This window comes from Bos javanicus, chromosome 10, assembly GCF_032452875.1.
Source record: "Bos javanicus breed banteng chromosome 10, ARS-OSU_banteng_1.0, whole genome shotgun sequence".
In the NCBI taxonomy this organism is placed as follows: Eukaryota; Metazoa; Chordata; class Mammalia; order Artiodactyla; family Bovidae; genus Bos; species Bos javanicus.
Window position 1 is genome coordinate 1,135,273 of NC_083877.1, and position 16,866 is coordinate 1,152,138.

A 16,866-nucleotide genomic window follows, 5' to 3' on the forward strand; every position below is an offset into this window, starting at 1 on the left:
ATATGATGGGTGGTGTGACTTCTTTTCTCCCTCTATGTCATTCTATGTATTGTGAAAAAAAGTGTCTTTTTGCTCAGTTGTGTCCGCTCTTTTGTGACCCCACAGACTATAGTCCACCAGACGCCTCTGTCCATGGAATTCTCCAGGGAAGAATACTGAAGTGGGTAGTCATTCCCTTCTCCAGTGGATCTTCCTGACTCAGGGATCAAGCCTGTGTCTCCTTCAAGAAGGCAGATTCTTAACTGTCTGAGCCATCTGTGTGGAGTGAAGTACTTTAAATGCCCTAAAACACAATAGATTGTGTCTGATCATTGTTAGGGAAGTTTGTTAGAAAATCATGAGCAGTTTTCTCAAGAGAGAAATTATATGAATGTGTCTGCTGTTCACTTCAGCGTTTCTTTTAACAAGGCCCTAAAGAGACCTACTCTCATAGGAGACCATAGTTATATAAAGTCTGGTGCTCCTGTTTTTCCCCTCAAATAGAAATATTTGTCCTCACTTTTGTTATTAAAAGTAGTACATGCTGTATATGTATAACTGATGCTCTTTACTCTACAACTGAAACTAACATTGTAAGTTAGTTATAGAAAAATTTTTTAAAAGATGCTAGTATATTCTCACAAATATAGAGAATAAAGTCATTGTTACCAGTGAGGAGAGGGGAGCGGGTAGGGGCAATATAGGGCTAGGCGATTAAGAGGTATAACTGTTAAGTATAAAATAAGCTACAAGAATATATTGTACAATGCCAACTATAGCCAATATTTTGTAATAACTATAAATGGAGTATAACCTTTAAAAATTGTAATTAGGGCCTTGTTCACCGAAACTTGGTCTCAGCATGTCGTTCTTTCTCTTACCTTCTGGCTGAATTATTCAGCCTCTTTTCTCCACTGAATTTCCTCACTGAGCTATCCTTATTCTATTACTCTTTATATCCTTAATTAAAGTTTAATTAAGCAGTTGTTTCCTGATCTTCTGAGGCCGTCCCCGCTTCGAATTCCCTGGATCCGCTGGGGCTGGACCCCGGCAGATGGGGACATATGGGTCTTTTCGACTGGTGGCCCGACTCCTGGAGTTCCTCTCGAGTTTCAAGAAATAATAAAGATGAAAAGAGTTGAAAAGGAGAGAAAAGATGAAAACTTAGAGGATCAATCCAGGAGATTCCACATCCATTTAGGAGACATTGTAAGTATGAGACAAAATGGCAAAGAAGAAATTATCAAGAAATTGTACAAGGACACTGCCCAGAAACAAATGACATGATTCTCAAGTTGTAAATGACTCATTGCATCTTCAGTCCAACAAATGAAACAAAACCAAAAATGAATAGCAACACTTCAGGTTAGATCAGTGCTTCTCAAATATTTACATGTATTTACAAATCACTGAAAGTCTTGTTAAAATGCAAATTTTGACTCATTAGGTCTGAGGTTGATTCTAACAAGCTTTCAGATGATGGTGCTGCTGGTTCCTTGAGTGTACTTTGAGTTACAAAATGCTAATGTATGAAGTAGTGCCCTCAAAATTCTGATAATGTCTTGAAACCCAGAATCCAATGTTCTGTCAAATTATGAGTCAAGTATAAATGCAGGATAAAGACATTTCTAAATACAAGGATTTCAAATGCTATCTTCTATGCCCAAAGATTGAAAATGGAAACAGGAAGAAGACATGGAACCTATGAAAAAGGGGTGTAATGCTTCAAACTGCTGAATTTGAGCTCAAGACATAGAGAGAAATCTAAGAAAATAATAAAGGAATTATTCAAGGAAAATCAACATAAGTTATATGAGAGATGATTCATAATCATGGTATACCATTTGATTCAGGAGTGATATCTTCTGTTTTTATATTATGAACAAATACTATTCTGAAAAAAATTAAAATAAGGAAAAATTATACGTAAGTATGTATGCATGCATATGATTTGCTACACAAAAATAAGACAATAGATAGATAGATAGAGATTTTACATGTATAATTGTTTTCCTGTAATCAGAAACAACCAGAGAATAAAATTCTGCAAGAGTTAAAAGTCATCATTTCTGGAGACCAAATGGATGGAGAGTGAAACTGTGCCCCATAGGCTGACAGAAGCTGATAACTAATAGAAATTCTTAAGCCAGTCTGACAGAATAATAGATGAGCAAATAGCTTGTTGAAAACGCCTTTGCTTGTAAAATTCCCTTCATTGATTAAGTTCACTTTAGCTTTTCATTTCCCCCCTTTCTTTCACTGCTTATATCCAGCTTTGGGCAAACTTGCTGTTCTATAGGAACTTGGTGTCACTTCCTGCCCAGTTAAGGTTGATTTGGACACCAACTCTAAAACTAGGCCTGTGTCTGATGAATGGCCTGTTGACCTCAGATGACCAGAAAACTCCACTCATCAATCATGCTGAGGACCTCTATTTTGAATAAGCAGAAGCATGTAACCCAGATGTACCTACGCAGAATACTTTTTCCCTGACTCCAATCACCTTTACTTATGTCTAAGAGTACTCTATTTTTTTTCTGTTAATATCCTGAGCCTCTCGACTTTGAGAAGGCAGATCTGAGACTTGTTCTACCATTTTCTCCCTTAATGGCCTTGGGAATAAACCTTTTCTTGACTATAAAAAAAAAAACAAAACTGTAATTATACTGTACACCTGTAATAATATTGTACACCAGTCATGCTTCAATTTAAAAAAGATGGTACATGCTCATTGAAAGATCTTAAAAAACCAAAATTCTACAATCCCAATACTGAGGCTTAACTGTATTCAACTTGAAAAAAGTATTTCTGAATGCCATTCTTGGTCTATAAACACAGGTCGTTTTCTTTTTTCTTTTAAAAACAAAATTAGTAATCTCTTTTTGACACTTAGCCTTGTATCTTGGACATCTCTCCCTGTTAAGGAATATCCTTTTAAAGGCTTCAGATATATTTCACTGTATGGATATACCCAAATATATTTAAACAATCCATCCTTCCCTTAAAAAATAAGTATAAACACATGCTTCTATAATTTCTTCTTCTATAATCTTTGAGTTGAAAGTCATTTTAATATCACTCTTTCCTCTCTGAAGTTCATTTTATTTTGTGTCTATAAAATGTAGAACTTGAACTAGAACTTTAAGACATCTTCCAATTCAACAGTCTACAATTTCTAATTCTGCTCAGTGAATTTTTAGAACTGCTTGCCAACCATCTTCCACACCGCAGGCCCGTCTCCTGCTCACCCAGGCCTTGCTTCCTTTTGCTGCCTGCGTGACGGAGGTGAAACTCTGCCCCTGACCAGTGCCCCTGGAGCAGGAGGCACAGCGCTGAGTTTAGGTGGCCGTGACCGTGGGCAGAGAGTGGTGCAGGACTGTGCTGCCCTGGCAGTAGTTCTGAGCCCACGGTCGCTGCTGGCGTCTGCCGTTCGAGGGTGACGTGGCACTGGAGAGAGCGTGGCCCAGGGCTCTGAGAGCACAGGGGAACTGTTGCCAACCACTGGGGCGACAATCCCCGAGTCCCTCTAGGATCGAGCTTTTCTCCTCTCTTGGCTGGAAAGGGGTCGCCTACCCTCTGGCCATAGCTTTTTGGAATTGATTCAGTCATTTTGCTTTTCTGTCTTAGAAATGATATGACCAAGTGGTACTGAAACTGGATCTTGGAGCTGGTGGTTCTGAAACTTAGCTGTGTGTTAGAATCACCTGCATACGTTTCTAAAAGCACATACCTGTGCATGCTGGAGAGCTTGAGCCACTAGGTCTGAAGGACCTGGTGTATATAGTTTTTACATATTTATACACTATCTTTTATATATTTATACACTATAAAAATATAGTGTATATATTTTTTAACCGTTCCTGAGGTGAATGTGGATCATCATCTAAGTCTGAGAACTGGTGGACTAGGACACCAACTTGGAACACCAACTTGAACATCCCGTTCACTTCTAATGGTCCTCCACCTCAAGGAAGCAGGATGCATGGCCCTTCAGGAATCTGGATGTTGAGACCATGACCTTTCCCCCTGTTAGTCTGCTCTGTGCCCAAGTTGACCTCTCCAAGCCTTGATTTTCTCCAATAGAGGACTCTTGTCCCTTCCAAAAGTCAGATTATGAACTTTTCTGTATCTGTATGAATGAAACAAACATTTACTAACTGCCCACTTAGTACCAGACACTTTGCTAAGTACTGTGCAACAGGGTGGTGAGTAGTTCTCCCAACTAGGAAAACAACTTGGGATAGAGAGACAGACACAGGCTTTGTGGGAGTACACTTCTGGCTCCCCTGCCGATGGGGTTTTCCTTCCCTAAGCCACAGTTTCTTTCTCTCAAAAATGAGAATAACATTACCTGTTACATAGGCTATTCTGAAGGCTAAATTAAATAATTATTAAGTTCCTGTCCTTCCCATTCCTTATCTTTGCCTCTTTAGCTGAAGACCAAAAACTACAAAGGGCGTAAGGATAGAGTTGCATCTTAGGATTTCCTGAATCCTGTATGTTGCCTGAAAGTTTGATATATCTTCATTCTGATACAAGTTAAAATACTGTTTAGCAAATGTAAATAAAAGGCAGCAGAGTGGTCAAAGCAAAGGGCCCAATTCCAAAGGCTTCTCCATGTCCGCCAGCGATCCTCAGATAATAGCAGAGGATCCAAGTGTGTGTCCTCAGTCACGCCCAACTCTTTGCAGTCCTGGACTGTAGCCCGCTGAGCTGCCCTGTCCGTGAACTTTTCCAGGTAAGAGTACTGCAATGGGTTGCCATGTCCTACTCCAGGGAATCTTCCTCCCCCAGGGATCCAACTTGCATCTCTTGCATCTCCTGTATTGGCAGGCGGATTCTTTACCACTGTACCTGGGAAGCCCAAGAGTCCAAGAGTTCAACTCAGTTCTGACACTGTCTACCCAGAGACAGAATCAAATTACAAGGCTAAAAGGCTCAGTCCAAACAGACCTCCTCACACCTGAAGCACCTGTAACAAGCCCCGGTTGTTAGTTTGTGCTTCTGACCAACTGGCTGTCAACTAGAGGTTCCCACATCCCCTCCTTAGGTTTAATTAGAATGAAGCACAGAACTCACTAGATGACCATTGTATTATAAAAGGATTAAAGGAAACAAATCAATCACCAGATGAAGAGATACATAGGGTACTGTTTAGTTTTTGGTTTCTGAATCTGTGGAACTAACATTTTAAAAATAATTGTAGTCCTTCCAAGGCAATAGAAGCAAAACTAAACAAGTGGGACTAATCAAACTTATAAGCTTTTTCACAGCAAAGGAAAACATAACCAAAATGAAAAGATAGCCTACAGAATAGGAGAAAATATTTGTAAACAATATGACTGATAAGGAATTAATTTCCAAAATACACAAACAGCCCATAAAACTCAGTAATAAAAAAACTAAATAACCCAATCAAAAAATCGGCAGAAGACCTAAACAGACATTTCTCCAAAGAAGACATACAGATGGCCAATAGGCACATGAAAAGATGCTCAGCATGCTAATATTAGAGAAATGCAAATCAAAACTACAATGAGGTACCAACTCACTCTGGTCAGAATGGCCATTATTAAAAAGTCTAGAGGGCTTCCCTGGCAGTCCAGTAGTTAAGAATCTGCTTGCAATGCAAGGGACACTGGTTTGATTCCTGGTCCGGGAAGATCGAACATGCCGCAGAGCAACTAAGCCCATGTGCCATAACTACTGAGCCTGTGCTCTAGAGCCCGTGAGCTGCGGCTGCTGAGCCCACGCACTGCAACTGCTGAGGCCTAGAGCCTGCTCTGCAACAAGAGAAACTGCTGCAATGAGAAGCCCGTGCACCACAATGAAGAGTAGACCCTGCCGGTTGCAGCTAGAGAAAGCCCGGGTGAAGCAAGGGAGACCCACCACAGCCTAACTAAGCAAATCAGCATACGAATCTGATAAAAGAAACAGTCCTACAGTGTCGGTGGGAATGGAAGTTGGTGCAGCCACAGTCTAAAACAGTGTGGAGATCCTTCAAAAACTAAAAATGGAGTTGCCGTGTGATCCAGTAATCCCACTTTTAGGCATTTATCTAGATAAAACTCTAACTGGAAAAGATATACGTGTCCAGTATTTATAGCAGCATTATTTACAATAGCCAAGGCATGGAAGCAGCCTAAATGTCCATCAACAGATGAATGGATAAAGAAGATGTGATCCATATATGCAACAGAATATTGCTCAGCCATGAAATAAAAGAATGAAACGATGCCCTTTGCAGCAACATAGATGGACTTAGAGATGATCATACTAAGTGAAGTCAGACAGAGAAAGACAAATACCATACGGTAACACTCTATGTGGAGTTTAAAATATAACACGAATGAACTTAGACTCACAGAGAACAGACCTGTGGTTGCCAAGGGTGGGGTAATCAGATTAAATTAGGAATTTGGGATTAGCAAATGCAAACTGTTATACATAAAATAGATAAACAGCAAGGTCCTACTGTATTACACAAAGGACTATATTCAATATCCTATAATAAACTACCTATATAATGGGGCTTCCCTCATAGCTCAGTTGGTAAAGAATCCACCTGCAATGCAGGAGACCCAGATTCAATTCCTGGGTCGGGAAGATCTCCTGGAGGAGGGATACACTACCCACTCCAGTATTCTTGGGCTTCCCTTGTGGCTCAGCTGGTAAAGAATCTGCCCACAATGAGGGAGACCTGGGTTCAGTCCCTGGGTTGGGAAGATCTACTGGAGAAGGGAAAGGCTACCCACTGCAGTATTCTGGCCTGGAATATTCTGTGGATTGTATAGTCCATGGGGTTGCAAAGAGTCGGACATGACTGTCAATCTGTCAATATAATATCTATCATATCTGTCAATGTAATAGAAAAATACACACACACACACATAAATAACTGAGTCACTTTGCTGTACACCAGAAAGTAACACAACATTGTAAATCAACTATACTTCAGTAAAAAAAGTAATAATGACATAGAATGGAACTAAAAATATCAGTGGTTTCGTAAATGTTTGTTGGCCCTTTGTCCAGGGTAAGATGTATAAGAAACAAATTTTTATCATACTTTGTTAAAAATCAACTTAAATGTAAATAGATAAACCATGCAAGCTTGTGCTACATCGCTTCGGTCCTGTCTGACTCTTGCAACCCTATGGACTGTAGCCTGTCAGGGTCCTCTGTCTATGGGATCCTCCAGGCAAGAATACTGGAGTGGGTTGCCATGCCTTCCCCCAGGGGATCTTCCCCAGATAAACTATATTCTATACCAAATAAAGCATCAGATCAGATCAGATCAGATCAGTCGCTCAGCTGTGTCCGGCTCTTTGCAACCCCATGAATCGCAGCACACCAGGCCTCCCTGTCCATCACCAACTCCTGGAGTTCACTCAGACTCACGTCCATCGAGTCAGTGATGCCATCCAGCCATCTCATCCTCTGTCGTCCCCTTCTCCTCCTGCCCCCAATCCCTCCCAGCATCAGAGTCTTTTCCAGTAAGTCAACTCTTCGCATGAGGTGGCCAAAGTACTGGAGTTTCAGCTTTAGCATCATTCCTTCCAAAGAAATCCCAGGGCTGATCTCCTTCAGAATGGATTGGTTGGATCTCTTTGCAGTCCAAGGGACTCTCAAGAGTCTTCTCCAACATCACAGTTCAAAAGCATCAATTCTTCGGTGCTCAGCTTTCTTCACAGTCCAACTCTCACATCCATACATGACCAATGGAAAAACCATAGCCTTGACTAGACGGACCTTTGTTGGCAAAGTAATGTCTCTGCTTTTGAATATGCTGTCTAGGTTGCTCATAACTTTCCTTCCAAGGAGTAAGCGTCTTTTAATTTCATGGTTGCAGTCACCATCTGCAGTGATTTTGGAGCCCAGAAAAATAAAGTCTGGCACTGTTTCCACTGTTTCCCCATCATTTCCCATGAATTGGTGGGACCGGATGCCATGATCTTCGTTTTCTAAATGTTGAGCTTTAAAGCATAGCAGGAATAAAAAAACCTCCCATGTAACGGATGTACATTTGTTAGCTCTTTGGTTCACGTGCTTGCCTACTTTTTCCTTTGACTTCCTATTACATTGGCTAGTTTCTGAGGAAAGCTAAAACACAGACACAGTCTACATGTGACAAGCCATTATTTTATAATTAGCTCTCTTCAATTTATTTTGTGGTTCTGTATTTACTCTTGATGTTCAAAACACATTCACTTCATCACCCTCTCCTCGCCTTTTCCTCATGTCATTAACAGTCATTGCAGTCAGCTATAATTTCCCCCACTTGGTCATTTTCTTAGAACACACATGTAGGCAGGCACACATACACCCATGGCTGCTTCTGATTAATTCAGAGGGTTTCTTAGGGGATGATTCAGCATGATTCATCAGACTGTTTCTTTGGCGAACCCCTGTTACCAAGTAGCCAATGTATTTTCAGTAGTTAACCCATTGCATAAGCTAAACAAGACTCATATTTCTTCTAGTTTACTGATGCAGTACAGCTCAGTTTTAAGTATCCAGACATGTCAGGATAGGATAAAAAATTATGGAATCGGGTCTTAGAATGAAGGGATTTTTAGGACTAGAAGAAATTCCTCTGATTCAGAAGTAAAAGAAGGTTATTCTAAATTTAGTTCTATTTATTTACAGAATGAATTTTGTTTAAGAAGTAGTTGATACTGAGAAGGTCCTAGTGTTAACTGATAAGGGGAGGAAAGTTCACCGCCTGAGGATCACGTGACGACAGTCAGAACTAATGTTAGTTTTCACCTGTTTGTTACGAAGTATGTTATGAACTCTGGAAAGCGTTCTGGAACTGTGTTTCCCAAGATATTGTTTATCGAAATGCCTACTCACTCATGATGTACTTCAGTTAAAGTGCATAAGAACTGAAGTACATGAGTGAATTCTTAATAAGTCCCTAGCGGCAGGACCCCACTTGAAAATGGGGATCACTCTAGTTTCCAGTCATTAGTGCTATTTCCTGGAGCTGTGGTGGAGGCTCAGGCAAGGTGGAGACTCGTGGGACAACTGGTGCTGGCGTCTTTGGTGACCAGAGGACTGGTAACAAGTGGTTATAAAGCTTGTCTTGATATTTCTGCTTTGCTGTCTGTTTTCGTGTTGAATTCACGCATCTAGTGTCATGGTACATATATTGCCTGAGTTTTTCAGTTGGTATTGGAGGGCAGCGTGAAAGTATAATGATCAAAATTGTCTCATTGAGATCTTACTACATAATACACTTGCTTTTGTATTGCCTTTCAGAATTAAAGCCATAGAAAGCCCCAACAAAGAAGATGATACCCAGTGGCTGACCTACTGGGTAGTATATGGTGTGTTCAGCATTGTCGAATTCTTCTCTGACCTCTTCCTGTCCTGGTTCCCCTTCTACTACATGCTGAAGGTACGTTGGCTTTTCCTGCACTGCCGTGTTTTCTTTCATCTGTTTTAGTTTTGCTCCCTACCACTAGAATAAACTCAATCTCAGGACTTATATACAATGAATAGGAACAGATGTTTGAATGTTAGACATCTCTGGCTCTGCCTCAGATTATGTAAACAGGAAGAAAGAACTCAATATAGCTAACTATTTTGTGTATGACCTTGGAAATAGCCAAAGCAATTATGTCTGTAACATGTGTTTGATAATAGTGAAAGATGGAAATACTGTGAACTAGCACAAGCGTTGCTCTTTGCCAAAATCCTATCTTCATGCGCTGTTGTCTGTGTTTGATGCATGAACATTGCAAATTTTATCAGTCCTTCAATTATTCACAGTTGTGTGCTGGAGTCTTTATATCTGGACAAAAAATACTCATTTCTTATATAGGTTTGGAAAAAGAAGATGTGAAATCAGCTGAGGAAGTCATTTTAATAACTCTGGCAGGTCCATTAGTCTGGCATCAGCACTTCCACACCTTGTGTTTGGCAGAGGACTCACTTTCGTTACAACTATGTGAGGAAAGGCAGTAGGAAGTTGAACTTTTTCCTAATGGGCCTGTGTCAACTCTGGACTTGCATCAGAGGCAAATGACAATGAAGAAGTTCATACCTTTTAATAGAGTGGTTGCTTCTTTCTCTCTAAATGGTGAGTCCTCGAATGTCTTCTGTGGAAGAGGCCCTGCTTCCCATGAACGTCATAGGATGCAAAGTGCCTCGGGCTCACTGAGCCAGGCTGCCAAGCTGCAGGGGGTTTAAGTCCAGCTCTTACGAATTATGGGTTCTCCTCTTTCCCTTCATACTCTTTAAGTATTTGTTTTAGTAAGAGTTACAAGTGAAAAAGTTTAAAGACTCAAGTAAGAATACACGTCAAGTTACACAAGAAATAGTTTGAGTTACATATGAAATAGTTTAAAGACTCAAGTAATTCTCGAAGAATTTTGAAGATCTGCATTCCTGCCCCCTGTATTGCCTCTCTTAAAAGTTATTTTAGTTTCCCTCAAATCTAATTGTTTCCTTTGTATATTTAGACCTGTTTTGAGTGTCCTTGTTATTTTAACTTGTCCTAAATGTCTACATTTTTGTTTGCTTTCTTTTTAGACTTTTTTTTCCTTCCTACAATGTTTTCTTTTATATGTATTTAATTAATTTATTTTTTATTGAAGGGTATTGCTTTACAGAATATTGCTGTTTTCTGTCAAACCTCAAAATTAATCAGACCTAGGTATACATATATCCCCTCCCTTTTGCAACTCCCACCCCTCTAGGTTGATACAGAGCCCCTGTTTGAGTTTCTTGAGCCATACAGCAAATTCCCGTTGGCAGTCTGTTTTACCCATGGTAATGTAAGTTTCCATGTTACTCTTTCCATACATCTCACCCTCTCCTCCCCTCTCCCCATGTCCATAAGTCTATTCTCCATGTCTGTTTCTCCGTTGTTGCCCTGTAAATAAAATCTTCAGTACCATTTTTCTAGATTCTGTATATATGTATTCAGTTAAGATCAGTTCAGTTGTTCGGTCGTGTCCGACTTTTTGCGACCCCATGAATGCAGCACATCAGGTCTCCCTGTCTGTCACCAATTCCCGGAGTTTACCCAGACTCATGTCCATTGAGTCAGTGATGCCATCCAACCATCTCATCATCTGTCATCCCCTTCTCCTCCTGCCCTCAATCTTTCTCAGCATCAGGGTCTTTTCAAATGAGTCAGCTCTTCATATCAGTTGGCTAAAGGATTGGAGTTTCAGCTTCAACATCAGTCTTTCCAGTGAATATTCAGGACTGATCTTCTTTAGGATGGATGGTTGGATCTCCTTGCAACCCCTCAAGGGACTCTGAAGAGTCTTCTCCAACACCACAGTTCAAAAGCATCAATTCTTTGGCGTTAAGCCTTCTTTATAGTCCAACTCTCACATATACATGACCACTATACATACCATAAACCATAGCCTTGACTAGATGGACCTTTGGTGACAATGTAATGTATCTGCTTTTGAATATGCTGTCTAGGTTGGTCATGATTTCCCTGGTGGCTCAGACGGTAAAGTGTGTGCCTACAATGCAGAAGACCCGGGTTTAATCCCTGGGTCGGGAAAATCCTCTGGAGAAGGAAATGGCAACCCACTCCAGTACTCTTGCCTGGAAAATCCCATGGATGGAGGAGGTTGGTCATAGCTTTTCTTCCAAGGAGTAAGTGTCTTTTAATTTCATGGCTGCAATCACCATCTGCAATGATTTTGGAGCCCCCCAAAATAAAGTCTGCCACTGTTTCCACTGTTTCCCCATCTATTTCCCATGAAGTAATGGGACCAGATGCCATGATCTTCGTTTTCTGAATATTAAGCTTTAAGCCAACCTTTTCACTTTCCTCTTTCAGTTTCATCAAGGACCTCTTTAGTTCTTCACTTTCTGCCATAAAGGTGGTGTCATCTGCATATCTGAGGCTATTGATATTTCTCCCAGCAATCTTGATTCCAGCTTGTGCTTCATCCAGCCCAGCGTTTCTCATGATGTACTCTGCATATAAGTTAAATAAGCAAGGTGACAATATACAGCCTTGACATACTCCTTTTCCTATTTGGAACCAGTCTGTTGTTCCATGTCCAGTTCTAACTGTTGTTTCCTGACCTGCATACAGATTTTTCAAGAGGCAGGTCAGGTGGTCTGGTATTCCCATCTCTTTCAGAGTTTTCCACAGTTTATTGTGATCCACACACTCAAAGGCTTTGGCATAGTCAATGAAGTAGAAGTAGATGGTTTTCTGGAGCTCTCTTGCTTTTTCAGTGATCCAGCAGATGTTGGCAATTTGATCTCTGGTTCCTCTGCCTTTTCTAAAACAAGCGTGAACATTTGGAAGTTCACAGTTCACGTGTTGCTGAAGGCTGGCTTGGAGAATTTTGAGCATTACTTTATTAATGTGTGAGACGAGTGCAATTGTGCAGTAGTTCGAGCATTCTTTGGCATCACCTTTCTTAGGGATTGGAATGAAAACTGACCTTCTCCAGTCCTGCAGCCACTGCTGAGTTTTCTAAATTTGCTGGCATATTGAGTGCAGCACTTTCACAGCATCATCTTTTAGGATTTGAAATAATTTAACTGGAATTCCATTACCTCCACTAGCTTTGTTTGTAGTGATGCTTCCTAAAGCCCACTTGACTTACCATTCCAGGATGTCTGGCTCTAGGTGAGTGATCACACCGTGATTATCTGGGTTGTGAAGATCTTTTTTGTACAGTTCTTCTGTGTACTCTTGCCACCTCTTCTTAATGTCTTCTGCTTCTGTTAGGTCCATACCATATCTGTCCTTTATTGAGCCCATCTTTGCTTGAAATGTTCCCTTAGTATCTCTAATTTTCTTGAAGAGATCTCTAGTCTTTCCCATTCTATTGTTTTCTTCTGTTTCTTTGCACTGATTGCTGAGGAATACTTTCTTATCTCTCCTTGCTATTCTTTGGAACTCTGTATTCACATGAGTGTATCTTTCCTTTTCTCCTTTGCTTTTTGCTTCTCTTCTTTTCACAGCTGTTTGTAAGGTCTCCTCAGATAGCCATTTTGCTTTTTTGCATTTCTTTTTCTTGGGGATGGTCTTGCTCCCTGTCTCCTGTACAATGTCACAAATCTCCATCCATAGTTCATCAGGCACTCTATCAGATCTAGTCCCTTAAATCTATTTCTCACTTCCACTGTATAATCATAAGGGATTTGATTTAGGTCATACAAAGCCTTTGACTGTGTGGATCACAATAAACTGTGGAATTCTGAAAGAGACGGGAATACCAGACCACCTGACCTGCCTCTTGACAAACCTATATGCAGGTCAGGAAGCAACAGTTAGAACTAGACATGGAACAACAGACTGGTTCCAAATAGAAAAAGGAGTATGTCAAGGCTGTATATTGTCACCCTGCTTATTTAACTTATATGCAGAGTACATCATGGGAAATGCTGGGCTGGAAGAAGCACAAGCTGAAATCAAGATTGCTGGGAGAAATATCAGTAACCTCAGATATGCAGATGACACCACCCTCATGGCAGAAAGTGAAGAGGAACTAAAAAGCCTCATGATGAAAGTGAAAGAGGAGAGTGAAAAAGTTGGCTTAAAGCTCAACATTCAGAAAACTAAGATAATGGCATCTGGTCCCATCACTTTATGGGAAATAGATGGGGAAACAGTGGAAACAGTGTCAGGCTTTATTTTGGGGGGCTCCAAAATCACTGCAGATGGTGATTGCAGCCAAGAAATTAAAAGACACTTAGTCCTTGCAAGGAAAGTTATGACCAACCTAGATAGCATATTCAAAAGCAGAGACATTACCCTGCCAACAAAGGTCTGTCTAGTCACGGCTATGGTTTTTCCTGTGGTCATGTATGGATGTGAGAGTTGGACTGTGAAGAAAGCTGAGCGCCGAAGAATTGATGCTTTTGAACTGTGGTGTTGGAGAAGACTCTTGAGAGTCCCTTGGACTGCAAGGAGATCTAACCAGTCCATTCTAAAGGAGATCAGTCCTGGGTGTTCATTGGAAGGACTGATGCTGAAGCTGAAACTCCAATACTTTGGCCACCTCATGCGAAGAGTTGACTCATTGGAAAAGACTCTGATGCTGGGAGGGATTGGGGGCAGGAGGAGAAGGGGATGACAGAGGATGAGATGGCTGGATGGCATCACCGACTCAATGGACATGAGTCTGAGTGAACTCCTGGAGTTGGTGATGGACAGGGAGGCCTGGCATGCTGCAATTCATGGGGTCGTAAAGAGTCAGACATGACTAAGCAACTGAACTGACTGAATGGTCTAGTGGTTTTCCCCACTTTCTTCAATTTAAGTCTGAATTTGACAATAAGGAATTCATGATATGAGCCACAGTCAGCTCCCAGTCTTGTTTTTGGTGACTGTACAGAGCTTCTCCATCTTTGGATGCAAAGAATATAATCAGCCTGATTTTGGTGTTGGCCATCTGGTTATGTCCATGATAGAGTCTTCTCTTGTGTTGTTGGAAGAGAGTGTGTGCTATGACTAGTGCGTTCTCTTGGCAAAACTTTATTAGCCTTTGCCCTGCTTCATTCTGTACTCCAAGGCCAAATTTACCTGTTACTCCAGGTGTTTCTTGACCTCCTACTTTTGCATTCCCGTCCCCTAAAATGAAATGGACATCTTTTTTGAGGTGTTAGTTCTAAAAGTTCTTGTAGGTCTTCATAGACGCTTTCAACTTCAGCTTCCTCATCGTTACTGGTTGGGGCATAGACTTGGATTACCATGATATTGAATGGTTTGCCTTGGAAATGAACAGAGATCATTTTGTCATTTTTGAGATTGCATCCAAGTATTGCATTTTGGACTCTTTTGTTGACTATTATGGCTACTCCCATTTCTTCTAAGGGATTCTTGCCCACAGGAGTAGATATAATGGTCATCTGAGTTAAATTCACCCATTCCAGTCCATTTTAGTTCACTGATTCTTAGAATGTCGATGTTCACTCTTGCCATCTCCTGTTTGACCACTTCCCATTTGCCTTGATTCATGGACCTAACATTCCAGATTCCCATGCAATATATGTGTTAGAGTATGGTATTTATCCTTCTCGTTCTGACTTACTTCACTCTGTATAATAGGTTCTAGGTTCATTCCCCTCATTAGGGCTGACTCCAATGCATTCCTTTGTATGGCTGAGTAATATTCTATTGTGTTTATATACCACAACTTCTTTATCCATTCATCTGTCGAATGACATCTAGGTTTCTTCCATGTTCTATCTTCTGTAAATAGTGCTGCAATGAGCAATGGGATACATGTGTCTTTTTCAGTTTTGGTTTTCTCAGGGTATACGTGTAGGAGTGGAGTTGCTGGGTCATAAGGAATCTCCATACCGTCTTCCACAGTGGCTGTATCAGTTTACATTCCCACCAACTGTGCAAGAGCGTTCCCTTTTCTCCACACCCTCTCCAGCATTTATTGTTTGTAGACTTTTTGATGAGGGCCATTCTTGCTGGTGTGAGGTGATATCTCATTGTAGTTTTGATTTACATTTCTCTAATAATGAGTGATGTTGAGCATCTTTTCATGTGTTTGCTAGCCATCTGTATGTCTTCTTTGGAGAAATGTCTTTTTAGGTCTTTTTTCCACTTTCTGATTGGGTTGTTTGTTTTTCTGGCATTGAGTTGTATGAGTTGCTTGTATATCTTGGAAATTAATCCTTTGTCAGTTGTTTCAGTTGCTATTATTTTCTCCCATTCTGAGGGTTGTCTTTTCACCTTGCTTATAGTTTCCTTTGCTGTGCAAAAGCTTTTAAGTTTAATCAGGTTCCACTTGTTTACTTTTGTTTTTACTTACATTACTCTAGGTGGTGGGTCATCCAATTGGAGAATAAAGCAATAATAAAACTAACAAATATTTTGAGAGGAAAGGAGATTAAGAAAAGAAAGAATAGATGTGCCAAGTTAAATAGAAGTAGATAAAGAAGATTTACACATGTTAAAGATTAACAGCAAGGGGGAAAGAACAGTAGGAAAAGCAAACAAAGGAACAAATATAGAAAAAATAATAATAGGTTTAAAAAATTAAAATTAAAAAGAAAAGAAATAAAAGAGGAAAACTCCACAGAACTGTAAAAGGCCAACATAGAGGCAGCAGTTTATGACAACAATAAAAATGTGACTGAGGAAATAAAAAAAGCCTCAAAAGCTTAATTGGATTTCTCAGTGTCAATAAAATCGAGAACTACAACAGAGGAGGAAAAAAAGGAAAAAAGAAAAAAAATCCAAGTGAATGTACAGAACAAGTCAAAAACTGAAAATAATAAAGGTTTATCTTGAGTCTCTGCTGTGAGTCCTTTCCTGCCCTGGGAATCCCAGTCCACCTTGCCTCCCTAGGATGCCCTCCTGTGCTGATCATGGACCTGCTGTGGGGCAGCTCAGATTCTCATCTGGTCCTACTCCTGTGTGTTCTTGCCTCCAGTGTCCACAGCTATCAGAGCTAGTGCATTTTCTTCTATGGGAGCTCTCAGTGGCCTTTTATATATTCCATAGACACAGTCTGCCTAGTTGATTGTGTGGATGTAATCTGCAGCTTGTACAGCTGGTGGGAAGGTTTTGGGTCTTCTTCCTAGCCACACTGCCCCTGGGTTTCACCTGTGGTGTTATTTCCACCTCTGCATGGGGTTTAGGTCCTGAGGCTGCCCTGGAGGACTCGGGTTTCCCCTGTGAGGGCCAGGTGCGGAGGTGGTGCAGCTGCACTGGTCGCAGGGGTTCTGGTCGCAGAGGGATTGGCAGCTAGGGCAGCAGGAAATATAGCGCTCTAGAAGGGTATGGCACCCAGTATTGGCCAATACGCTCCAGTATTCCTGCCTGGAGAACCCCCTCTCTGACAGAGGAGCCTGGCAGGCCGCAGTCTACAAGATCGCAAAGAGTTGAACAGGACCCTGCGCACATGAACACATGACATTTTTTTTTGC

The 16,866-nt window shown here is 40.9% G+C and overlaps 1 protein-coding gene across 1 annotated transcript in view; it reads left to right on the top strand.

The window, feature by feature from the left end:
- REEP5 (receptor accessory protein 5) overlaps nucleotides 1-16,866 on the top strand; it is a 52,576-nt gene that overhangs the window by 21,544 nt on the left and 14,166 nt on the right. The window contains exon 3 of the mRNA XM_061429910.1: nucleotides 9,244-9,382. Coding sequence (XP_061285894.1) covers nucleotides 9,244-9,382 — 139 coding nt within the window. The remainder of the gene's footprint in view (nucleotides 1-9,243; nucleotides 9,383-16,866) is intronic.